The sequence below is a fragment of the Cucumis sativus genome, chromosome 5 (assembly GCF_000004075.3).
Source record: "Cucumis sativus cultivar 9930 chromosome 5, Cucumber_9930_V3, whole genome shotgun sequence".
Lineage (NCBI taxonomy): Eukaryota > Viridiplantae > Streptophyta > Magnoliopsida > Cucurbitales > Cucurbitaceae > Cucumis > Cucumis sativus.
The window spans coordinates 11625813-11652491 of record NC_026659.2 but is presented as its reverse complement, the minus strand read 5'-3'; the positions used below and the strand labels follow the sequence as shown (position 1 = coordinate 11652491).

Here is a 26679-nt window from a genome sequence, read left to right as displayed (position 1 = left end):
AGTCTTTTAGACTTACATTTTAAAAATATATTTTACATGATCGAGCGTTTAGGCCAAGTAGAGAAAAATGTTGAAGGATTTGCGACGAGGTGATTCAAGGCATTTTGGAAATGTTTAAGCCTTGGTTATTTGGTCACTAGAAGAAAACTACCCTACAATGACAGTTATATATCTCAAAAAATGAATGGAAGGAAAAAAAACTGTCACGAAATATAAAATTTCGCGTTTTTGGCGGGAAGAGACGGAAATTTTCGGAAAATACTTTTCGTGACAGTTATTAACTGTCATAGAATGTTAGGATTAAAAATTTTATTTTTTTATATTTAAAAATTTTATTATTTTATATTTTGTTTTTCTTTTTTCCTTTTCTTTTCTTCTTCCTATTTCTCTTCTCCTCCCGTGCGCCGCGCAACCCAGATCTTCTCCTCTTCTCTTTCTGATCGCAGCAACCACCGGCCGTCTCCATTCCTCTTCTCCTTTCATTCGTGCCCAGCCGCAGCCCAACCGCCACCCTCTCTTTTCTCCTTCGGATCGAAAACCGCCGCGCCCATCCACCGTCGTCCAGATCTGCATCACAACCGCCGCCGCTCGTGCTTCACCCTGGTAGTTCGCAGTAACCCAGATCCGCCGCTTATAACCGTCGGCCGGTTCGTGAAGCCAGCCGCGCAACCTTCGTTCCAACCGCTGCACTGCCGCGCGATTCTCCGGCCACGTCTTCTTTAGCCGACCGCTGACCGACCCACACTCTTTTCTCTTCTTTTGGGGGTAAGTTGAATTTCCAAAAATTCTCTGCATCTTGACAAGAACATGGCTGCACGGGTTCTTCATTTTTATTATCTTCTGCTGTGTGCATTCTAATTTGACTTGTTTAGTTTTAGTACTTTGTGGTTGCTTTTGATTTACTTAATCCTAACAGAGAAATTGTCTCTGGTGCAGTTGTTGACATCGTTGGTGAGAAGATGGTGATGACTGATGATGGACAGACATCATCCACTTGTCTGTATCATAGTTTGTGCATTAAAGGGACCTTATAAACTAACTGGTAAGAGTCCTAGAACGAAGAAGAAAATGGCCAAGAAACTTTGAAGATATAGCAGTGGAAGCTTTTTTCTGGACCAAGCCCTTTGTTGAACTAATGGTGAATATTATTTTGGATCGCCTGTGAGAGTGATTTGTAAATTTTAAGATAATTGGCCATTGCTTTGTCTTATGGTAAATAGAGAGTATGGCATTGCTTTGTCTCATAATTTTATTGAATTGTGTTTTCTAACTTCGTTCTTTTAACTTTATAATTTTCAATGCAATGTTGATAATTTGTGATTTCAGAGAAGGCTTGATGACATACACACCATTTATTGCAAGAACTTGAAGAAGATGAGATATTGGTTGTTGAAGTTGAGAGCATGTATGTTGATCTTTTTAGTTATGTGGAACTTCATTTTTTTATTTTAGATATCAAGAATACAAGTCAAAGTATATTACAACACATAAACAAGCCTTTTTCTCACAAGGATGAAGAATGGTACTTCTTGTCTTTTTACTTCCAGATTTTCTTTCCTTTTGTTATTCCCCCTAATTCAATCTCTTTTGCCTAATTAGGTTGGGAGACAAATATGATCCAACCAAGGGTTGCACAGTTATAGTTGTTTGATTTTGTAGGAATGTAATTTCTGGATGTAACTTCATACTTAGAACGGATTGATTCTTACAGTTTAGTATTTTTTTTTCTCCATATTTATGTTATGAAATTTATTGGTTGTGGTATAGAGAGTTAAGTAGTAGTTCCCCAATATTTTGGGTTTCTACTTTGAGTTGGCTAGTTTATGGTCCTAGATCCTAGTAAAAATTTTATCTTTCTTTTGCCTTTATAAAAACATGTTTATATTTGTATAGATACTACTTTATTTTGTAATTTGGGATTGATATAGAGTATAGTTAGATTTTGGTTTGTTAAGGGAGGAAGAAAATAAAGAATTAAAAGCTTGGAACTTCATGCATCTTTTTCTCTCACTCTTTTCTTGGTGAATGTATTCAAGTCTTGAAGATTATGTAGCAGAGTACTACCAGCAGCAGGTAGAAAGGCTTGTTCCGTACTTGTATGTTTTTTTTTATGATTAAGACATTCTTCACTGCTCAAACCCAAAATTTGTTTTCTTCTCTATCACTAAAAGCAATTTTGTTTTCGGTCTAAAGCGAAATATGTTTTCTTTTTTGCTTAGCAATATTAATTCTAGGCAAGTTGAGAATACATATTTTGATCTTGATTTCTGTTATACTGTGAAAAAGTTTCTATAATGCTTGTTGATTTCTTCAATTTGATCTGAGTAACTTTATTTTTTTAAGAACAAACGATCAGAGTTCACCACATGGTTGGTTGAAATAAAAAAGGTAAATTAACATTGGTAAATGTGTGAAATAGTTTTATGCAATGCTTGAATTTCCTTCATTTTTAACACATTTCATGCTTTCATTACGATGGAGCCTAGGAATGGAAGAAGAAAAAGAGACTTCAAGTTTCTATTTTGTTTCTATTTCAAGGATATGATTCCTAGACTTAAAAGTTAAAGTTCTAAGTTTTAATGTTATTCTCATTTTGTTTGTAGATTTTAAAGAGTTGAAGATAACAATCGATGAGACATTGAGCTTTGAGTTATGTGAGAGTTCTTTTTTAACTGAGGTAACTCTCTCTCCCTTGTTTCTTAATTCTCTTCCTTTGCTTTCCAAATTGCCTCCTAGGCCATCTTGCCATTGTGAAATACTATTGGAATGTGAGTTTATTGGAAGTTTAATAGGTAACTGCTTAGATTCTTCTGCTAAAGTTCAAAATGTCCACACCTCCCAAGGAATAACTCACGGTAACACTCTTATCTCCATTTCTATATATGAATCTTTGACCCTTTTCTTTTCTTCTCTTATCATTTATGTTTTTCCTCTCTTTTGGCCTTATGGTTTCTGGGTTTTCCTTGGATTTTTCATTGCTTTGATCTTCTGCTTGGTTTGGTTATTTGGAATTGTTGGTTGATCCTACTGTTTTCTGTTGTTTTCTCCTTCCCCTCTTTTCTTTCTGGTTTTAGCAAATTTGAACTCAGGCTGCTAGTTTTTATGATGTGTATCGGTTGAAGTTTCAAGTTGTTTATTCTGTTTGGAAATAAAAAAAAGATCTAGAGAGACAAATGTAGTTTATTAAAGTCAATAGAGTTAATTATTTTAAAACTAGTACATGTTTGAATTCAATATTATTACATGCTTCTTGTTTTTTCTAGTTTTAAGTAGCATATGAGATTTTGTCAATGTTTGGGTATAATAATCTAGTTTTTAATGAGATTTTGTGAATGAAAGATTCTGAGTACCCTTTCATTTTTTGGACTTCCCCATTGTAGTTCTCACTCACCTTAGTTTCTCCATTCCCACCATTTTAATAATCTGTTTAACTCTAAGGATTACAAATTGTCGTACATGTATTGTCGTAGGCTGTTTTGTTCTAAGGACTAGGAACAACCCAAGAAGTTGTTCAATTTGCAGTGGCCATTTGGTTGGACGTTCTTCTTCTCCTTGATCTCTTTCTCCTCTTCTTAGGAACTTCATTTTCATTATCAGATTTGAAGAGGGACCACCATGAGTGGGGTAGTAAAATGAATAGAGAATTGGAGAGTGAGCTGGGTATGTTTTTGGTATGTGTATTCTACAGAGAAAGAGTAGCAGTATGTTTTTGTTTGCTGTGTTTGCCTAATATAGTCCTCATGGTCTTCTCTTTTCATTTCATGGAATCAAGTGTTGAAGTTCTTGTTTGTGTTCTATATTTTGTTGAGACGTTGATTTAGTTATTCATTGACTGTACGTATGTGTTATGGATTCTTTGTAGGTTCAACTGGAGTCGACAAGTTCATGAGTTTTGTTTCAAATATCATTTCCAGAAACGAACATTCTCGGTTGGTCCAGTCAAATATATTCGAATGCTATTTAAGATATTTTTTGATTAAGGGCTAGTATTTCGTACATGTGGATTACTGAAACTTGTATTAAGATGTACAAATATTATAAATCGTATTATAGTGTATATATATTAAAGTGTTGGCTATTTTCTTGTACATTGGTGTGAAACTTGTATAATTTCAAATTTGTCATTCTCAGCTATATTATTGTCATTCTAATGGTTCGTGTAATGGTGGAGCTGCATGTAGAACAGAATAAAACTATAGGAAATTGAGAAATGTGATAATTAATAGTTGTTGTAAATTGGAGAACGATGACAGTTATTTAACAAAATAAATTGTCACGATTGCTCTATATGTGACAGGAATAACATGTCGTCATAAGATAAACAATGACAATTTTTTTTTAAAAAAAACTGTCACGATTGCATTATATTTGACTGGAAAAAAATGTCGTCAATGGCAAAACAATGACATTTAATGTTATCGAAAAACTGTCACGATTGCACAATCGTTGACTGGAAAAAAATGTCGTCAATAACTAAACAATGACATTTTTACAAAAAAAAACTGTCGCGAAAAACATATTCATGACAATTAATACATGTCACGATAATAGAATTCGTGACAATTATTTAACTGTCGTTAATAAAGAAATGATGATAGTTATTGAATGTCATAAAATAAATTATGACAGTTATTGAATGTCGTTGAATGTTGATTAACGACATTTATTTCATGTCATAAAACAACCTATTGCGACAGTTTTCAAAAACTGTCGTCGAAGGCCTTTCCATGACTCCCGCTTCTATGACTGAAAATAACTGTCGCGAAATCTGTTCGCGACAGTAAATAACTGTCGTCGTAGCCCACTTTTGTACTAGTGGGTCAAGGTATTGTAATAATGTATGAAACGTTTGTTATTAATAAAGCTTACGTTTTGGTTTGTATTTATTTTGCTTGGCTTTACATTGACTACCATTACGTTTTGAGTGTTAATAGTTTAAAAGGAGTTGAGAATAAGATTTTGCGATAAGAAAATTTCACGGTTGTAACAAACTCGCATCCTATTCCTATTACTTCGACGTTATCGTTGCAGTACAGTTTGGGTTGTGACAATTTGGTATCAGAGCAATATGTTCTTCAGGAAAACATAAATAAATTTGGGTTGAGTGATCTAAAAGTTGATTATTTGTTGGAATGTTTGGAACAATGATGAACAATGATGAACATTGATAAAAAATTATCAATTTCTATCGAAAATTTTAGTGTAAAAAATTACTTGCAATACTAAAACTTTGCCACTGAATAGTAAATATTTTATAGTTAGCATGTAAATATTCTAGTCTATTTTACTATATTTAATAACGTCCCTTAATTATCTATATACATAATATAACCAATAACATTTCTTAAAAAATGGACATTCTTAATTAAATATACGTTCATATGTGTATATATACAAATAATTTTGATTCCACTCAAGTCAATTATCTTCCATTTTTTCATACTATTCTCACAATATATTAATCACTATCTTAGATGTAGTGTTGATAATTCAGTTCAATTACTACTTTAGTTATATTATAGATATGTTATTTACATAAAAAAAATGGTAAAGAAGAAAAAGTGTTAAAATATTTATACTCTATATAACAATTTCAAAAACGAAAAAAATTTATAGGTGGGGAAAGACAAAAAATGTCCACTGATAAATTGGCATCCAGAGCCTAATATATTTGAGAAACGATCATTTAATTTAGATATTTTTTCTACATGATTGTTTAAATTTGATTTTTTAGATTTGACCGTTACCCAAATCTAAACGATTCTTTTTCAAGATTCTTTGCTACATGATTACTTAGATTTTGTAATTTTTTATACAGGATCGTTTAAATTTGGGTAGCCAAATCTAAATGATTTTTTTTTCGTATTTTTTGATACACGATCATTTATATTTGATACATGATCAAAACACAATTGTTTAAATTTGATCGTTTAAATTTGGGCAGTCAAATCTCAATTATTTTTTTTCAAGAATGTTTTATACATGATCGTTTAGATTTGGTACATGATTGTTTATATTTGGTACACGATCATTTAGATTTAATCGTTTAAATTTGGCTACCCAAATCTAAACGATTTTGTAAAGATTATTTGGTACACGATTGTTTAGATTTGGAGAGCCAAATTTAAAAAACGTTTTTTTTTTCAAGATCCTTTATTTTTGGTGGACGATCTTGAACAAACAACCGTTTGAAAAAAATTTTAAAAATAGACTTTTTATTTGATACATAATCTTCAACCAAATAATAGTTAGAAAAAAAAGTAAAAGAAAAATGCTAGAAGAAAAAAAAAATGCCAGAGAAGAAAGACGACGATGGAGAAAAGAAAATCCAAGAAGAAGGAAGAGAAGAAAAACAATGAAAACGAATGACAAATTTAAAATATTTAAAGAAATAGCTAGCTTAATGGGCTTCTTCATTTTGTTATACGTGCCGTAAATATTTTGACTATTTGTTATATTTATGAAAATTAGTCTTTTTTTAATGATAGAATTAAGAAAATAATTTTAAGGGATCTTTTCAGAAATATAAGAAACGACAAAATATTTACACCATATAGAACCATTTTGAAAACGGAAAGCAACCACAGGTCCACAACGAAAAATTCTAAAACTATTCCAACTCATTGGCATTCAATGCACGTAATATATTTGGAAAACGATCGTTTAGTATTTGAGAAATGATCGTTTTAGTATTTGAAAAATGATCGTTTAGATTTGGCTTCCCCAATCTAAATGATTTTTTAATAATTTTTTGGTACACGATTATTTACATTGATAGTTAAATTTGAGTTGTCAAATCTCAACGATTTTTTGAAAAATGATCGTTTATATTTGGTACACACAATGTTTAGATTTGATTGTTTGAATTTAAAAACGATAATTTATATTTGATACAGTACAATCAAATCTTTAAATTTGGATAGCCAAATCTAAACGATTTTTTTAAACATTATTTGGTACATTATCATTTAAATTTGGTTAGTTTTTATACATGATAGTTTAGATTTTGTACATAATCATTTAGATTTGATCGTTTAAATTTGGGTAGCCAAATCTAAACGATTTTTTAAGATTATTTGGTACGCGATCGTTTATATTTGCCTATTTTTTTTTTGTACATTATTATCGTTTAGATTTGACTATTCAATATTTCTAATTATCTTTTTTCACGATATTTTATATTTGTCACACGATCTAAACAACAAAATAACAGTTTGAATTTTTTTTTTAAAAAGATCTTTTATATTTGGTACATGATCTTGAACTAAATAACAGTCCAATTTTTTTAAAAAAAAAATTGCAAAAGAATAAGAGAAAAAGATGATGGAAAGAAGAAAAAAAATCGCAGAAAGGAAGAGGAGAAAAAAGACGATGAAAATGAAGAGCAAACCTGAAATATTTTAAAAAATAGTAAACTTAATAGATTTTCATTTTGTGACACAGGTCATAAATATTTTACCGATTTATTATATTTATAAAAAGTAACTTAATTTTAAATGAATATTTTTTTAAAAAAATTATAAATATTTTGATTTATTTTACCGTATTTAAAAACAAGATGGGAACTAGGGCAAGTTGTCAGATTCTAAAAATAAGAAAAAAAATTGCTTTACAAAATGGTGGATGGCTTATTATTTTATACGTAGGCTGATTTGGTTAGACTACAATCCAAAATCAATATCTACACCAAAACCCTTTCCATCATTTTATTGTTGAATAAGACTAGTTTCTAGAAATCATAAAATAAAAAGTAAGAATCCAAAACACCAATGTCTCAATTTTTAACATTTTCAAGCATCCAATTAAATCCTCCTAAATTATGTGAAACTTAAAAAATAAAATAAAATCATTCTTATCACCTTATGACTTTTAACTCATATTTTTGTCATCATTCTTATCTCCCACGTATACTTTTTGGAAATAAGAATTAACTTGTTCCAAGTTGTTTCCTAATTATATATATATATATATATATATATATATATATTCATAAAGTTCATTGCAATGGTCCAGACGTGAGGCGGCGGCATACCCCAAGGTTCTTTGAATTTTCAACAAGGTATCCATAACCCAAATTCACATTCCTCCACTTCAATCAAAATTATAATAGCTGATATACATTTGTCCTCCTGCTGTGTTTCCCATTTATTGTCTAAAATCGATTGACCCTTTATATACATTTTTTATAAAGTGTTTGTCACGTTTCTAATTCAATCTTCACAATTGGGGTTAGATTTTTTTCTAATTGATCGAATACTTATTTGAAGCTTCTAAGAGCTATGATACCTGAAAAACACAATGTTATAACATGAAGAATTATGTTTGCTCCAAACACAAAGTAAATAGCATAAGCAACCAGAAAAGATAGAACACAATCAAGATGATAACTCAGTTTGGTGTAATCCCCTCCATCTAAAGAATCTTAAGCTCGACTGAAAAGATCATTTACTGAAATTCAAAAGAGTTCACAAATACATAACTTATCAAGAATTAACTATCTTGTATTACACAACTATAAGATAATTGTTTAGGCTCCCCATAAACCACTTGATGTGTGAACAAAGAATTCAACCTAAGCTCCCCCTAGATCATATGGTTTATACTTTACCCTTGCGTCTCTTTGTTTAGGCTCCCCTCAGAGGTACTCCTTAAAATAACTTTTCAATGTTAAGCTCCCTTAACTTTCACAAATCGTCTCAATCAAGTGAATCAATGATGTCAATAACAAGATGTTCAACACACCACACATCACACTAAGGTATTTCTCAAAAGAAAAATTCACTCTACACACCAACAATGCTTGAAGAACATATCCTTTGTTGAAAACACAGATAAGGCTATAACAAAGGTCAAAGACATAAGGTAATAAAAATCTTCAAAATCACACAACAAGAAATATGAGTTTCTATGATAGTTGGGTAAAGCAAAGTTGAGGTTGGTGTTGAAATTTATGTAATAAAACTCGTAGGTTTGTAATCATATTCTATTCAATAAAATCGTTATTGATATTGTAATCTTAAAGTCAATAAACTAAGGACCCGAAGCTATTATTGAGTAAACTCAAACTTTATGTAGAGACATAAACGTGGATCAAGTTCAAATATATATCCTAAATAGTCTATAGTATACGAATATGGTTGGACACCTTATTCTAGGGACACTGTGGATGCGGTTTGGTTTGTAGTTCGTACAAACGATGTGATTCTAAATTATTCATGTGTAGACATGGAAGTGGAGACATCCTATGTAAAGAGTTTACATAAGACTGTAACCATGAAATAGTCACTTTTAGGTTATAACACCGTTGAATAAAATCGACTATTTCGTTTATAGATATCTAGTGCAAACTTAATCTTAGTTTCTAAATGAATATGTTCATCTTTTCAACATGAATAGCTCTATAGTTCAACTTTTAGCTTCCGAGAAACTTAACAACAATAATTATGCGGCATGGAAATCTCAATTGAATACAATACTTCTAATTGATGATTTAAGATTTCTCAAACCCCAATCTCAAATGCTAATCGAACTATTTGGAAAGCATATGATTGGTTGGTAAAAGTTAATGAAAAGGCTCGTGTCTACATTCTTGCCAACATGTCTGATGTTTTGGCAAAGAAACATGAATCCTTAGCCATGACTAAAGAAATCTGGTTGATGTTACCATTGAAGGCAACCCACGACACGGTGGCCTATGCTAAAATTTTGTTCTCATCAACCTCAGTGATGAATTTTTCCATCAAGGTTAAGAGAATTTTTCAACCTCCAAATTTAGGTGGAATTGTGGTTTCATTTGCAGCAAAGAACGTAACATAACTAAGGATTGAATTCATTAGAGAATTTTTACTGTCAGCTAGGGATTATTTGTTAGCTAATTTCTCAGGTAAGAGATTCTACTACTGGACCTTCAAACATAAAATTAAGAGCTTGCATGTATTTTTCCTTATGCATTGATGTAGCTAAGATGCATAATGTGTTGATGTTGATGACTGATATGTTATGACGCATGATATATTAATCACATGATAAGGATGTGATATTTATGATATGCAACATGCTTTGGATTGTGGTGTGTCTGTTAACTTTATCTGTTGATCTTTGACTACACCTGTTTGTGATACTATCTATGGGGTCATGCGCACGACTAAGGGTGTTTCTACGAGACCACTCACACGATTTAGGGGTGTTCCTACGAATCAAATGAACGGTTAGGTGATAGTTGTACTGTGATACGGGGTCACTCGCACAACTAGGGATGTTCTAAAGGGACCACTCGCATGATTAGGGATATAGCTACGTATCATAGACATGTTTAGAAGTGTGTATCTAAGATCACTCGCACGACTAAGGGTATTCCTATGGGTCACTCTCATGATTAGGGTTGTTTGTATGGTCACACTCAGTGTGTATCTACGATCACTCGCACATGGTTAGGGGATAGTTGTATTGTGTATACGGGGTCAGTTGCACAACTAGGAATGTTCTGAAGGGACCACTCACATGATTAGGGGTGTAGCTACATATCATAGACATGTTTAGAAGTGTGTACCTACGATCACTCACACAACTAGGGGTATTCATATGGGTCACTTGCATGATTAGGGGTGTTTGTACTATCTCACTTCGTGTATATCGACGATCACTCGCACAACTAGGGGTGTTCACAGGATTGCTCACACGATTCGGGGTGTTTTTTACAATGTCAATCGCCTTAGTATGCTCCATTGAACACACTACACTATTATTATGTTTCTAACGAAAAGTTAACAGATCACTTAGCGAACTAATAGTGGGTCCCTTACTAGGTATATTTTATATACTTACTCTTTTCTATGTTTAATACTTCAAGCAAAAGGTAGAGGATCTGAAAAGCTGGCGACTTAGTGGAAGTGTCTGTTAGATGCAATATGGGGACTCAGTTTTGCTTCCGCACCTATGTACCAGTTTTTCAATATTTTCGTTTTAGAAACCTTATTTAAACACTAAGGAAATTTTAGTTACGTTAGCATAAAAAATGTTATCGTAGACTGTTGATAGCGTTTTCAAAATGTTGTCTAGTCCATGTTATTGAAAGTCTATAATTTTTCCACAGCGTTTTTACAATGCTATAAAAATGTTATAAAAAGTTTGTTGTGATAAAGCATATTTGTTGCTATAAAGACTTTTCATAGCGTGAAAGAAAACGCTATTAAAAGGGTTTGGTAGCATTTTTTTGGGATGAAAAAGCGCTATCAAAACTTTTCAATAGCATTTTTAATTATATTAAGAAAACGCTATAAAATTGTTTTTGTAGCATTTTGTACATGCTGTCGTAAGTCAATGTTATTGAAAATATTCAACTTTTTTCATAGCATTTTTGTAGAGCAATTAATAGCACCACAGAAAATTAATATATGATAGCTTTAATTCAATGTTATAGAAACACTCCGTTATAATTTAAAAAGTACTATAAAAGTTTTTTTATAGGAATCAAAAAAACGTTATAAAAGATGTTTTTGTAACTATTTTAGATACATTATTGAAAGTCTCTTGTTTTTATTAGCATCATTCATTGTAATAAGGATGTATTTTAATGTTAATGGACTTCTTTTATTTTACAATTTGTTTTACAAATAATATTGTAAAATCAAATTATAACCATATACATATTCATAGAAGTTGTTTGCCTAGGTGAAAGAAATATGTAATTCACATTTAAACAAAATCTACAATAATAATTATAATGAAAATCTTCAAATTTTTAACCTACAAAAGAAATAAAGCACTATATTCATTGAAAATGTTTGATATAATCATCAAAAGTATGTTCCAACGATACTTTCGTACAATTCTTTTCCTTCATCATGGATTCAAGTCGAAGCTACATTCTCTTGCTTTGAATTTTTCTTTGGAGAGATTTCAACTACATCCACGACTTAAGGATTTTATGAATGTTCACCATCATGCCCTTCAATGACAAAGCTTATAAGTGATAAACAAAAACAAAATCAAAGCTTCCACATATCTAAACATTCAAATTCATAAATGAGAATAAATCCTAATACGCTTCTACAAAAAGTATCTTAAAACATAATTTCACAAAATATGTGTTTCCTGAGACAACAAATGTTCAATAAGATATACCAACCTGCCAAGAAGAGGTTATCGTAGCAATTGCACCATGGTTTAGAGCATGAAAGTAAGACTGCAATATCGACCAAAACTCCACATGTAATAACAATTGCTCCAACATGCAGCCTTATCTTCTAAAAAATAAATTTAGTAAATGCATTAACTTTGCACCTAAATTCAGATCTTAGTTCATCCAACTGCTAGAACACAAAATATTAAGTTTGATTAAGTTTGGCTTCAAAAGAAAAAAAAAATATAAAGAAAATTCATAAGCTTAAGTTACTTACAAATATTTGATTAGTCTAATTTGGAGATCATTTTCATTATTTAGAGGACCCACACAAATAATGCGGTCTATTAGAAAACAATGCTCTCTAATAAAATCACAAATCTGACATTAAATGACTAAAATTATGAAGTAGATCATCCATCAAAACAAACATATTCAATTTTCAATAACAAAGTACAAGAGAAAATGACCCTAAACCCTTTTAATGACTTTGGGCCCAAAGTCATTAAAAGATACTCAAAGTTCTACGTTCCCAAGAAACTATCCACATGTTTACCTAAAATATTAAGAAATGAAATAACAGTTTTAGAATGAGAGAAGAAAGGCACATCCACGTTGAGAGGTATATACATTTAGAGCAAGTGGTCAAGCATTGTTTATTAAGCATTTTAATATTACTAGGAATGGTTTTGTATGAAACAAATATGATGGAGAAAATGGCGTTTCTCACCTGTGTTGAAAAATTTGGACAACAAATGCAAAATTAAGATTTGGTGAACCCTCAACAATGTCCTTGGGAGTAATATATCTTTTGTAATCCAGTTTTTCTACAAGCTCCAGAACCATATTAGCTCTTTCAGAAGGATCTTTAACATTCAAAGTCCCTGGACCAGAGAACTCTGATGCAGGAGCATTTGAGTAGATAAGCATATGCCTCTCCATCCTACAAATAAAATTTTTGATTGTAATCAAATATATAAAACACAACCTCACTAAATATTTTTTCAAAATATTTTAATGAGTTTAATTTCTCTTGTTAATGTGAGGGCTCTAACAGAGATTTCATTGTGGTTACACAAAATTATGAATTCCAGTTTTAAGTCCTGAAATGAGTCAACCACATAGAATATAATTTACACACTATACATTTTTCTCCATAAAAGCCATTATCAAAATCAAGTATTGACAGAAGTTAGAAAATTGGTAAACCATGCTCAAAGAGGTCTCACTTCACATGGAAGCTAGAGAAAAAAAGACAAAAATAATGGATCTAACTAAGACAATTAATTTCATGATTGAAAAAGAGAACATATCTAACTATGTCCAAATGACCAAACATCTAGAATCCATTCAGAAATGAAATGTAAAGGTACTGAAAGGAACATAACATTTATAATCAAGAATCTATTCATAACTACTAAAGCGTGAATCAACTATAAAGTATTATGTGTAATATATACAATAAGTGGGTTAACCTTCACAGTTGATGAAAAGTTTGTAACTTGTTTCTCATAGTCAGCTTTTAATAGATGAAAATTCATCCATTTGAGTAAGACTTTCTCTAGTGCTAGCCATATGAGTTCTTCCACTTCCTACCAAGTTATTGATAATATTTGTAAGAATTGTTTCAAATCAACCATCTTATGATAATTTCTTCATGAAGATTGCAGCAGAACAAATCAACTCTTATATCATGAAGTTACAAGAAATATATATCAAGAAACACTACAATAGTTTCATAAATACTTTGAGCATGAAACACTACAAGAAATATATGTCAAGAAACTTTGATAGTTTCATATTAAGTTACATCAAGAAGTTACATTTGGGCAAAAGTAGTGTTCATAACAAAAATTCCTACAAGTCTTGGAAGCATGAAACACTTGCCAAAATGAGGGAGATAAAGCAACATAAAGTCTATTGAAACAATCAATAAGACAAACAAATGAGGTGAGAAAAAGAAAATGACAACCTTCTCTCAATTCAAGAGAAAATTAAAAAACCTTTTGAGCCAGAACATGAGGAGCTTCATCCCAACTTATAAATCTTAGTATGATCTCAGGAAATTAACCTCAACAATAACAACCCAAAAAAAGATAATTTAAATGGAAGCTTTAACTTAACAATGATAGATCCATAATCACTCGCTGAATACACAAACAGAGAGTTTCTATGAACATAAATCATACTTGCTTAATATTGGTTAGTAGTCGTATTAAATGAGTAGTCATCCTCTATGGAATAATTGTGGAGATGGTTCTCCAAAACCTTTGAAACATAATCAGGGAACAATCAATTGGGGATCAGACAACGGACTTATACCACATAATAATTCTTAGGTAAGCTAAAAAAGACCAATGCAATTTGATGGTTATGATATATTTTCACGAGCAATGCTATGCATTTAACTTGAACATTAGAATAATCCCTTTTCCCAAATAGTTGCCTTATTGCACAATGCAAACTTGTTAAGAAACTTACAAATAAATTCCTCACAAAGAGTACTCTTTTGCTACTTTTCTATGGTAATAATCAAGTTCAACCAATCATTACTTAACTAGAAATGCCCAATTACTACTACCCACCAACTTAAAAATGTACCGAAAGAAACAGATGATCCAAAACAAGGATGTTCCAATTTGCTTGATATGTAAAATGGCCATATGCCAATGGTCATAACCCTCGCAAAGTAGACTCATTTGCTAGTTTTTCAACATTATCAATCTAACAAGAACATACAAACATTAGATACACACTTATAATTTTCTAGGTAAACAAACTTAAGAGCAAGAAAGAAAATAAGGAAAAAGCAATGAATGTAAAAGGTAAAAATGGTTTCCAGATTGCATCATCATTTGCAACAATGAGCTTTAAACTACTAGACCATACCTCATCTTCTGTAAAATGGTCCCATTTGCAAATTCTTTAAAAAAGTTCTCCATAAGAAGCATATTCCATCACCACCAAATGTTTAAAACAACAAAATCCATCTTTAATTTGTTCTTGTTTATTTCATAATATATATATATATAATTTACTAATCATATATATAACCAAATACCATAATTATTAGGAGAAGTAATATAAAATTTTGAGCTAATGCTATAGAGAAGTCAGATAAGAGTTCGCATTACTTCAGGTGTGGTGATTCTCTCCAAAGGATTATCACTAGATTCAAACTAAATAACGCAAATGGATTAGAAATTAGCAATTAACTTTCAGTAAAAGGATTTTGATTGTCCTTACTTAGCAATCAAGCTTGAACAAAGTAGGGGATATTAAATGATTAAATCTTCCTATATACTAAATGAGCACACAGTTTTAGAGACAAAGAAATATATGATTTGGCCTCAACTTGGCTGTCCTTGTTTATCTAAGCAACTTTAATTATGAAAAACACAATTTACTATCATATTCAACCCATAGAATCTTCATTTAAAAAAAATTATACCCATAATTTCATAGAACCTTTAAAAGTGACCTTCACTTTATCAAAGTCTGAATTGATACATCTAAGAAAATGATGAGAAGGGTTCCTAAAAAAAGCCAGCTTGAGCAATGAACTGCACAAATCAACAATTCAATATCAAAACCTCAAACAATGGTGAAAAAAATTCACCTCTGTAACTCGTATTAGCTCAAAAATGAAAGAATTCTCACCTCATAAGGCTCTAAGCCAAGACAATATAGAGAGTATGAAGCCTTCAAAAGCCAAGAAATTGAATCTTAATATCAAAATTATATCCCAACTTGATGGAACCAAAAAACTTAAAAGGACCGAATCCTAAATTAAAGGGATCAAATTCTAAAATGAGAAACAAACAGGGAAGCAAAGTTCTATCCCTAATAGTCATCCTTAACGACCTTAATTATTGAAGGAAATGTAATACATCAAATAAAAGAGTACAAACAAGGACAATACTCAGACAAAATGCCAGATTCCAAGATATATATTATTTATTCAACAACTTCAATTCCATCTACAACATAAATACATATGTAACATATATATTTATGTAAATTTAGTTACATATATACATATATACATATGTAAATTTAGTTAAACCTAGTAAATCAATTATGATTACTGAAATGAGTATTAAGCAAATAACGTCTCCTTCGTCCTTCTAGCTTAATTATTCTTATTGATCGCAACAAAAATAATATATTGAAACAGTGTTTTAAAAAGCGCCCTAAGGCGCGCGCCGCCTAGGCTCAAGGCGCCCACTTGGGGCTTATTTGTGAGGAGGCGCAGCGAATTATAAAAGGCCTATATTAGGCGCGCGCCTCCCTTGAGGCGTGCCTAGGCGCAAGTCGAATTAGGCGTGGGCTTTTTTTTATAAGTTATGGGCTGAGCTTTAATTATAAAAAACTATTATTATCTAGGTTTTTTAAACCTATTACGTAAACGTGAAGAAAAAACCCTTCTCCTTTCGCGCGTGAAGTTTCTTCAACATGACTCTTCATCTACTTCTTCAGTGCTTCGTCTTCCGTTCTACTTCTACTTCAAAAACTTTTTGCTTCCTTTTCCACCCTTCCGTTTCGGCCACCCTTCTTCTTCACACAAAACGGGTGCTGCGGCTGCCATTACTCTGTTTTTTGGTGCAAAAACAGAGGAAAAAAGAAGACAATAATATTCTGTGCTACAGTGCTAGTGCTTCAGTTTTCGCTCCTCCTCCATCTCAGCTTTATCACGGGTGAGTATCTCAATCGTTCAGTTAACATCTGCATTGCTTTCTCCTTCTTCTGTAACTCTTTGACAAGAACATCAAACTCCATTGTTTTCTGTTTTCATAGCATGGTATACCCATTGAGTTTAGAAAAAACTCTCTAAAGTCTACATCTTCTTCTTCTTATACTTCTCGACTTCAACTTCCTTTGATAACCCATCAAACTCAACCTTCATCCCATCCATCTCACAACACACTCCCTCTAATCTCCATTTATAACAACTTCATCCCATCCATAGATAGCTTCTGTTTTTTTTTTTTTTATAATAACAGTTGCTGTTTTAAATAGTTTCTATTTTTTTTTTATATATAACTTAGATCATAGATGGTTGATGAAAGTTCGAGAAAAGATCCGACATGGAAATATGGTCAATTGCAAAATGACCAAGATATAAATACGTTTGTCTGTGGATTTTGTTCGAAAGTAACAAAAGGAGGGGTATATAGAATGAAACAACACCTCGTTGGTGGTTATAGAAATGTCACCGCCTGTACAAAATGTCCGGATCACGTGAAGGAAGAAATTAAAGAGTACATGTCCAAGAAAAAAGAGATTAAAGAACAAAGAAATCTGATTGTGGACATTGATGTAGAAGATTACGATATTGAGGATAAAGATGAAGTGAGTGTTAGTGTAAACAACAAAGCAACACCAAGGGGCCCGAGCTTGAAGAAGCCAAGGCAAAAGGGTCCAATGGATGCATTTTTTACTCCTAACCCAGAAACTGTGGTTCAAAATAGAAAGGACAAAGGAAAACAAACTTCATTGAATGCGACATACAAGAAGGAAATGAGAGAGCACACCATCCAAAGAATTGCTCGATGGTTTTATGATGCAGGAGTGCCTCTGAATGCTTGCACATATGAAAGTTTTGCCCCTATGATTGAGTCAATTGGGCAATTCGGTCCTGGATTGAAACCACCATCTTATCATGAGTTAAGAGTTCCATGTTTGAAGAAGGAATTAGAAGCAACAAATGAGTTGATGAGTAACCATAAGGTAGAGTGGGCCAAGGTTGGATGCACTGTTATGGCTGATGGATGGACCGATAGAAGAAATAGGACATTAATTAACTTTTTAGTTAATAGTCCTAAAGGCACCATGTTTATTGAGTCCATCGATGCTTCATTTTATGTGAAAGATGGAAAGAAGATGTTCGAGTTACTTGATAATTTTGTAGACCAAATTGGAGAAGCGAATGTTGTACAAGTAGTTACCGATAGTGCCTCAGCAAATGTAGACTACTTACAAGTTATAACTTTAATTTATTAGATTTAGTTGAGTTCTACGTTAAATGTGTACTTATTTTCTTTGTTAATAGGGAGATTGTTAGAAGCAAAACGACCACAGTTAATATGGTCTCCGTGTGCCGCTCATTGCTTAGATTTGATGTTGGAGGATATATACAAGATCTCGAATATTCGCAAAGCATTGAAAAGAGGCATAGAGATCAAGCAATTTCATATACGTTCGTCCTGGATTGTTAAACATGGTGCGACATTTTACTAACCAAAAGGAGTTAGTTAGACCAGCTAAGACTCGTTTTGCTACTGCTTGCATTACATTATCGAGTATACACCGTCAAAAGAATAATCTGAGGAAGATGTTTACTTCAGATGAATGGAAGGACAACAAATGGAGTAAGGAGCAACAAAGGAAACGAGTAGTTCAGACTATTTTGTTGGCTAGTTTTTGGACTACAATTGTTTTCGCTCTTAAAGTATCTGGCCCACTAGTCCGAGTTCTTAGATTGGTTGATGGCGAGAAGAAGCCACCTATGGGATATATTTATGAGGCCATGGATAGAGCTAAGGAAGCTATTGCTAAATCCTTTAATAATAATGAAGAAAAATACAAAGACATTTTCACCATAATTGATAAAAGATGGGAGCTTCAGCTGCATCGTCCTCTGCATGCAGCGGGGTATTATTTAAACCCGTCATTCTATTATTCGAATCCTAACATCCAGGAGGATGATGAAATAGTTAATGGACTCTACTCATGCATAACGAAAATGGTTGCTTCATTGGAAGTACAAGACAAAATACTTGCAGAACTAAGCAAGTATAAGAGAGCTGAACGATTACTCAACGATACTAGCAACAAGCTCTTCTATTAATATATATATTTTTTTGTTTGTGCCTATAGTGGAATGGTGGGATAATTTTGGACAATCAACTCCAAACTTGCAAAAGTTTGCTGTGAGAATTTTAGGTCTTACTTGTAGTGCTTCTGGATGCAAGCGTAGTTGGAGTGTGTTTGAACAGGTTACCTTTCCTCTCCTTAAGTACATTGAGAATGATAATCAAAATTTGTTGATTCACTGACAATGAAACTTTCTAATTTTTCAGCTTCATAGCAAGAACGAAATAGGCTTGCTCAAAGTCGTTTGAATGATCTAGTGTTCATCAAATACAACAGAGCACTAAAACGTCGATACAACCTACGAGATATTGTCGACCCCATCTCCTTGAAAGATATTGATGATAGTAATGAGTGGTTGATTGGAAGATTGGATGACGATTTTGAGGAGGATGATGAGTTGGTAGTTAACGATGATGATTCTTTAACGTGGGGTGATGTTTCTAGAGCTGTCGGAGCAAAAGAACCATCATTCTATTCTAGAGCTAGTACATCTAAACCAAAGACTATTGTTTCATGTTCATCCTCGTCTACCACGCAACGGAAACAAGTAAATTTAGATGACTTCGATTTGGAAGAAGAAGATACTGATGGCTATAAGTCTAACGAAGGATTGAATGAAGACGAGGATCAATTTAGTGATGATGAGTTTGATCTTTAGGGATGAACTTTTATTTTGATTATTGACTTGTTGAATACTTGGCAGTTTTTGTTGTGTTTTGTTGTTTAGGCTACTTATATTGGGTACCTATATTTTATACATTGTTGCTCTGCTATATGTGTGTATATATATATTTTCTTCTCTTTTTATATATAGTGCGCCTTATGAAAAAAAGCTCGCGCTTTTTTTTGCGCCTTGCGCCTAGGCTCCAGAGGACCAATGCGCCTTAGTGCGCCTTGAGCCTTTAAAAACACTGTATTGAAATTACATCCACAATAGTTATAGAATGCAAAAGTACCACAATAGCTTAAATAAGCTAATAATAACATAAACATGACACATCAAAGTAATAGACATTAGTTCTTAATTAATTGACAAATTAAAAAAGATGGAGAGAAAGAGAATACCTGAGATTACGATCAGGGCAAGTTATGTTGGAGTGACCGAGATTCAATTTGAGCAACCCATTCCAGTTAAGGTTGTCTTTCACAATGGCCATTAAGGAATTGAAGAAAGCCCTAAGTAAATGAAGATGATATATTAATGAGACGTGAAGTACAAATTTGAATGAAGGAAGCCCAGAAGTAACTGACACCACAATTGGTAGTACATCTGACAGCCATGGAACACCTACCGTCATTTACCATGGGTCATTGATCGTCATTCGCCGTGGGTCATCAACAGTCAGTGTTCACGTTGGTATGAATTAGCGTTCATGTGGATCACTAAAGAACTTTTGTGTGCCTAACCAAAAAAGTTATGATCGGTCGTCAAGTTCCTGGGTCGCAGTCGACTGATAAGAAAACAAAGGTCTCTTGTGTGGCCGATCGAAGTAGATGGAGAGGAAATGGGGGTTTTGGGATTTTTTTTTCGTGGAGATTGAGAGAAAGGGGAGGGGTGCGTAGAAGCGTAAACCACAAAAAAAAAAAAAAAAGCTTTTTTTGCTCTTTTAGTATTTTCATTTTCCCTCCTTTTTCTTTTCTCTTTTTATTTTTTTATAGCGTAATACAAAACATGCTATGGTTAGATGCTATTGAAAGACACGTTTGTTGGAGTGAAAGTTTTGTCTCATTTGTTTATCTTTATTTCTTAAAAAAAATTGTCCGCACCTGTGGGTCATGTTTTCAAATTATTTTTATTGATTTGTCGATTTTATGTCCTGGAACATTTATTAATATTAATTTTATAAAAATTTTAGTTTTTCCTTCACAAGAAATTAAAGTGTCTTTTGACAATTATCTTTTGAGAAATAACCTTAGCTTACATTAAAAGTTCGGGTCATTACACTATGACTAAACATCCATCACAGTACCAAATTGTTGGGCACGTGTGTATATCTATAATCACTTCAAATTTATATATATAAATGGTTCAAATTTTTTCTTAGTTTGAAAGTTATGATTGGAGTACGGATTTTTAGAAAAGAGATTTAAGTATAGAGTTAGTTTCCTTCATTTTATTTGTATTTCATTAAATATATTACTTAGTATCTTAATTGGGAGCAACCTCACTAATATTGATGGGTGAGCACTTTATTGGATCCTGAGTGTAGAATATTCATTCTTTTAATGTTTTCGCAACATAGAATTGCCTACTTTTTAGTCATTTTGCTGTTAAAAGCTCCATGAAAGCTTAAATTTCATTGTTGTCTGCCTATGGCTGACTTGGCAGAAACCATACACAACATCTTTCATTGAGTTTAAATTAGGCTAATTTTCTTGTTTGATCGTTGATTTTCAACTCTTTATTTGTTATTGTGTTTTTTAGTTGGATTATAAAGGTAAGCATTTCGAACCTATTTGGAATGACTTTCCAAGTGCTTACTAATGATTTTTTCACTTGGAAAGTCATTCCAAACCGACCATTATTTTGATGAGTGGTGCTCTTTTTTTACTACTTGTCTACTTTCCTATAGTCTTTTGCTCAATTCTAAATTGGACTGTGGTCAAATAAATTGGAATATCATATTGGCATATTATTTATTAGACATTAGCTAAAAAGTTGTACCTTGAAAAGGTTGGTTATAGGCATGGTTTGGAAATGGTTTTGGGAGAAAATTAAGCCTTTCTTGAATGCTTGAGATACCTTTGCTATGATATTACATTTTTAGTCTATGTTCTTGAGCAAAACTAAAGTTTAGTTCTTATGAGAATCTAAGCTGCTGTTGTAGGGAAAAAATTTGTGTTACTCATTATGACCCTTCCACGTGAGTATTACATTTTAGATTCAGGATGTTGAATAAGTAATTGAAAGTCATAGCAAAGATGACTCTTTAACAACATTGAGTGCTTGTCTTTTCTGAGGAACGTTTTCTGTCCATAGTGAAGCATTTTCTCTTCCTTGACCTATACTTTGCCTCAGAAAACCTCCTCCATAATTCATTCTAGGTCCGCATGGTTTATGAGAGTGAGTCTTGAAGTTTCCTTGCTGTTAAACACTTGGCGCGTGACACTAAGTCACACTGCATCGTTCGCCACCTCGTTTGCCACTAAAACGTAACCTTGACCTCAAGGGTCTTCATCCAAAACTTTGTTTTTTTCATCCGCCAAGCATCTCTAGATTCTAATGGCACCTTCTACCAATTTGGAAAATATTTTGACTAGTACATGTTTGTCGTTGCTGGTGCCCTGATCTTAGTCTACAAGCCTTCCTTAAACAGCTTTCAGTTATTAACTTCATCAATTACAAAGGCTACAATGTATTTAGCCAGTTTGATAAATATTTTCTCATATTTTGTGACAGACATGCTACCGTGGACCAAACTCATAAATTCTTTCCTCTTCATGTCACAAAAGGAATGACGATAGAACTTGTCCTTAAACACCTTCCTGAACTCCTCCTATATAACATGGTTCATTACTCTCACTCTCGCCGCATAGACAATCCACCATTCCTCGTCACTACCTTGCAATAGGAATGTTGCTAATTTTACTTTTCTCTATTTGGAGCACTCCATCACCCCAAAACATTTTCCAACCGAACTCAATCACTTCTCCTTGTTAGCTGAATCAATGGTCCCTTCAAAGGTCGTTGCTCCGGACGTCTTCAACCTCTCAATACTAAACCCCTTGTGTAACAACCCAACTTTTCGATCTATATTGAAGTCATTACTTTTATATGAGTCTCATCCTTAAAGCATAAGAGTTATTAAATTTTATATGAAAAAAACAAAACAACATCAAGGAGTTTTTATTCAGGTCCTATTTCAAACAAATGTAATGATTTAAAACTATCGTTTATAAAAATAATCAAGAAATAACAGTCATCAAAGTCATAAAACTTAGTTTAGTCTCAAATACTAAAAAATCAAAACATTTAGCGGAAGAAATTTGAAGGACATTTCCCCTATGGCAATCACGTCTCCTTCTTGTCCCTCGTCGGTTTACTCCTCGTGTTACCTTTGCCTGAAAAGTTAAACATAAAAGGGTAAGTATAAACATACCCAGTAACAGAATCGATACTGGTCTCGTTAGGGAAAAATTAAAACTGTTAACTTCCTATTGGGGGTACCCTTTCAACTTCAAAAAGTACAACATTCTAAGATAACAGTTTGACTCTTCTTGCCTAGTTTCTACATACCATGCGAGTCGACAGTGGCCACTACTAAGTGATGCATTCAAAAAGGGCATAACAGGCAATCAAGGGTGCAAGTTCAACGCTAGATGTTTTTTGCTACCTGGTGGGATAAAAGAAAACACTTGAAAGGGTTAGACGAAAAACGTCTGGCGAGTAGAGTTCTTTATCAACACTTTTATAAATCAAATTTTACATTGACACTTTATTTCATCAAGTCATCGATACAAATATTTTGTGTTTCAATGATAGATTATTAAGTTTAGGGCATGTCTTTTTAATATGTCAGAAAAGTAATACAATTCAAATCTCAATATCAACATTTTTACAAATCACATGAAGATCATTCTTTTTGTATATCAAGTTTAAGGGTCATATCGCATAGAAACACATTCATTATCAATCATCTTATAATCTCATCAACATATTGTAAAATCATTCTACATATTAGTTACCTCTTTATACATTTTTCTCATCTCAAGCATTTACCACACTCTTTTTACAAGTTGAAGTTATCCATAGTAGTTTTAATGTGTTTACAAGCTCCCATCAATTTCATCATGCATAATGCGCTTTCTAATGTCATATCACACAAAAAGCATAGGGTATCCCATACCAGATCATACAACAAGTATGAGACATTCTATTCTAGATCACACAACAAAAATAGAGTATCTTATCTCAAGTCATACAACAAGGATAAGACTTTCCATACAAGAACACATAGTTGAAGTGAAGCATCTCATCGCATAGAGTACAAGGATTATCTCATTTAATGATCATTTCAATTTACATTAAGAACTTATGTATTTATAAATCACATGCAGTTGGAAAACATAATAGTAAATAGGTTATCTTCTTTGCTTACTTCTTAGTTGTGAACCTACTTGCACTTCCTTGCAATGCTTGCCAGATTATTATTTTTTTAAATATCTCCAAATCTTGGAAATTCTCTCAATTCTTTCTTAAATGAACATAAGCTAAAAGTAGCTTCACAGTGACCAAATTTTACTTATTTATAAGCCTTTTCGGTGACATTTTCCATGCATAAATAATGACTTCTATCTGGTGGTAGAAGTCAGCTAATGCTACAATGCCACGTATTACTGTCATCTCCTTATCCTGAATTCAGTTTAGGCAACAAGGTCAAATCAATTTATCTGACTTCATTTTATAAAAGAATTACATCTGATGGCAAAAGTCAGCTAATGTCATCTCCCTATCCTGAATTCAATTAGGCAGTAAGGTCAAATCAATTCATCTGATTTCATTTTACATAAGGATGACGTCTAGTGGTGAGAGTCGACATTGGCTATGATGAGATACGTTGACTGTCTAGGCGATCACACCTCTACTTGTCCCATGGAGTAATCTTAAGGCAAGGCGTGACATTGACTTGTCCAAACCAATTCTTCTCTTTTGAGATAATCAAGTTGTTATGCATATTACAAATCAAATCTCTTGTTTCATATTGAGCTAGAAAACACTTTGTTGGAGGTCATATCTATTATGCATATTGCAATATTATTATATTATTTGTTATTATCTGGGGCTTTCTGATGCTTGTTCGTTCATCATTTTAGCTAGTTTGTTCGAGGTCATATCTATTATGCATCTATTATGCATCTATTATGCATATTGCAATATTATTATATTATTTGTTATTATCTGGGGCTTTCTGATGCTTGTTCGTTCATCATTTTAGCTAGTTTGTTCGAGGTCATATCTATTATGCATCTATTATGCATATTGCAATATTATTATATTATTTGTTATTATCTAGGGCTTTTTTATGCTTGTTCATTCATCATTTCAGCTAGTAGATATTTTTACTAAGAGTCAATTATTTTAAACATTTTTAGAACATAAATTTATTATAACAAAAGTTTTGGACCATAAACCTGTGACCTTTTCGTTATTAGCACGACGTTCTAACCAACTTAGCTAATAGGCCCATGGAGTAGTCTTCAGGTTTGGCATGACATTGACTTGTCCAAATCAATTCTTCTCTTTTGCGAGGTATCATTTTACATAATGATGACGTCTAGTGGTGAGAGTTGAAGTTTTACTATGATGAGATACGTTGACTGTCTAGGCGGTCACACCTCTACTTGTCCCATGGAGTAATCTTAAAGCAGGGCGTGATATTGACTTGTCCAAACCAATGTCCAAACCAATTCTTCTCTTTTGAGATAATCAAGTTGTTATGCATATTACAAATGAAATCTCTTGTTTCATATTGAGCTAGAAAACACTTTGTTCGAGGTCATTTCTATTATGCATATTGTAATATTATTATATTATTATTTGGGGCTCTCTGATACTTTGTTCGTTCATCATTTTAGCTAGTAGATGTTTTTACTAAGAGTCAATTATTTTAAACATTTTTAGAATATAAATTTATTATAACAAAAAATTTTGGCCCATGCAGGTTTCGACCTGTGACCTTTACGTTACTAGCATATATGACTCTCTAACCAATTGAGCTAATAGGCCAATGGGGAAATCATCAAGCAGGGCGTGAAATTGACTTGTCCAAATCAATTCTTCTCTTTTGCGAAATTTCATTTACCTTTACGTTACTAGCATATATGACTCTCTAACCAATTGAGCTAATAGGCCAATGGGGAAATCATCAAGCAGGGCGTGAAATTGACTTGTCCAAATCAATTCTTCTCTTTTGCGAAATTTCATTTACCTTTACGTTACTAGCATATATGACTACATATATGCTTGATGCTAATAGGCCAATGGGGAAATCATCAAGCAGGGTGTGAAATTGACTTGTCCAAATCAATTCTTCTCTTTTGCGAAATTTCATTTTACATAAGGATGATGTCTGGTGGTGAGAGTCGGGGTTGACTATAATGAGATACGTTGACTGTCTAGGCGGTCACACACCTTTACTTGTCCCATGGAGTAATCTTAAGGCAAAGCGTGACATTGACTTGTCCAAACTAATTCTTCTCTTTTGAGATAATCACAAAGTTGTTATGCGTGACATTGACGTGTCCAAACCAAGACACTGACTTGTCTAAACCAATTCTTCTCTTTTGAGATAATCACCAAGTTGTTATGCATATTACGAATCAGATCTCTTGTTTCATATTGAGCTGGAAAACACTTTGTTAGAGGTCATATCCTATTATGCATATTGCAATATTATTATATTATTTGTTATTATCTAGAGTTATCTGATATACTTGTTCGTTTATCATTTCAGCTAGTAGACGTTTTTACTTAGAGTCAATTATTTTAAACATTTTTAGTATATAAACTTATAAGTTTTGGCCCATGCAGGTTTCGAACCTGCGACCTTCGTGTTATTAGCACGATGCTATAACGAACTGTGAGTTATCTGATATACTTGTTCGTTTATCATTTCAGCTAGTAGACGTTTTTACTTAGAGTCAATTATTTTAAACATTTTTAGTATATAAACTTATAAGTT

The 26679-nt window shown here is 32.7% G+C and overlaps 3 protein-coding genes across 24 annotated transcripts; all 3 read left to right on the top strand.

The window, feature by feature from the left end:
• The first annotated feature begins 350 nt into the window (after positions 1 to 350).
• LOC116404065 lies at positions 351 to 4110 on the top strand. Of its 22 annotated transcripts, none has more exons than XR_004217001.1 (8): positions 355 to 765; positions 937 to 1212; positions 1327 to 1522; positions 1600 to 2073; positions 2344 to 2388; positions 2604 to 2677; positions 2793 to 2855; positions 3863 to 4110. XR_004217001.1 is itself a non-coding variant. In XM_031886258.1 (5 exons), the coding sequence occupies exons 2-5, from the start codon at positions 1136 to 1138 to the stop codon at positions 3985 to 3987; spliced, it is 459 nt and encodes a 152-aa protein (XP_031742118.1). In that variant the 5' UTR covers positions 355 to 765; positions 937 to 1135; the 3' UTR covers positions 3988 to 4110. The 22 variants fall into 22 exon arrangements, 4 of the variants coding, with proteins under 4 accessions (XP_031742119.1, XP_031742118.1, XP_031742117.1 ...); XR_004216997.1 differs by having other exon boundaries at positions 1600 to 2096; XR_004216998.1 differs by having other exon boundaries at positions 937 to 1138; positions 1327 to 1405; positions 1600 to 2096; positions 2344 to 2677.
• Positions 4111 to 17176: 13066 nt separating this feature from the next.
• Positions 17177 to 18124, top strand: LOC116403834. The gene has a single exon (XM_031885465.1). It carries the CDS (start codon positions 17177 to 17179, stop codon positions 18122 to 18124), a length of 948 nt encoding a protein of 315 aa, XP_031741325.1.
• Positions 18125 to 18341: 217 nt separating this feature from the next.
• LOC116403832 lies at positions 18342 to 19655 on the top strand. The gene is made up of 3 exons (XM_031885464.1): positions 18342 to 18912; positions 19001 to 19119; positions 19212 to 19655. Exons 1-3 carry the CDS (start codon positions 18342 to 18344, stop codon positions 19653 to 19655), a joined length of 1134 nt encoding a protein of 377 aa, XP_031741324.1.
• Positions 19656 to 26679: the final 7024 nt, after the last annotated feature.

What these genes read in the sequence shown, in the direction of transcription:
- LOC116404065 (XM_031886258.1), top strand. An exon ending in GTTGTTGAAGTTGAGAGCAT is followed by an intron (nt 1,406 to 2,603) that starts GTATGTTGATCT and finishes TTTTGTTTGTAG; the next exon opens with ATTTTAAAGAGTTGAAGATA. An exon ending in CTCCCAAGGAATAACTCACG is followed by an intron (nt 2,856 to 3,862) that starts GTAACACTCTTA and finishes GATTCTTTGTAG; the next exon opens with GTTCAACTGGAGTCGACAAG.
- LOC116403834 (XM_031885465.1), top strand. Translation starts at nt 17,177, where the DNA reads ATGGTTGATGAAAGTTCGAGAAAAGATCCGACATGGAAATATGGTCAA.
- LOC116403832 (XM_031885464.1), top strand. Translation starts at nt 18,342, where the DNA reads ATGGTGCGACATTTTACTAACCAAAAGGAGTTAGTTAGACCAGCTAAG. An exon ending in CAAAATACTTGCAGAACTAA is followed by an intron (nt 18,913 to 19,000) that starts GCAAGTATAAGA and finishes TTGTGCCTATAG; the next exon opens with TGGAATGGTGGGATAATTTT. An exon ending in GTTGGAGTGTGTTTGAACAG is followed by an intron (nt 19,120 to 19,211) that starts GTTACCTTTCCT and finishes TCAGCTTCATAG; the next exon opens with CAAGAACGAAATAGGCTTGC.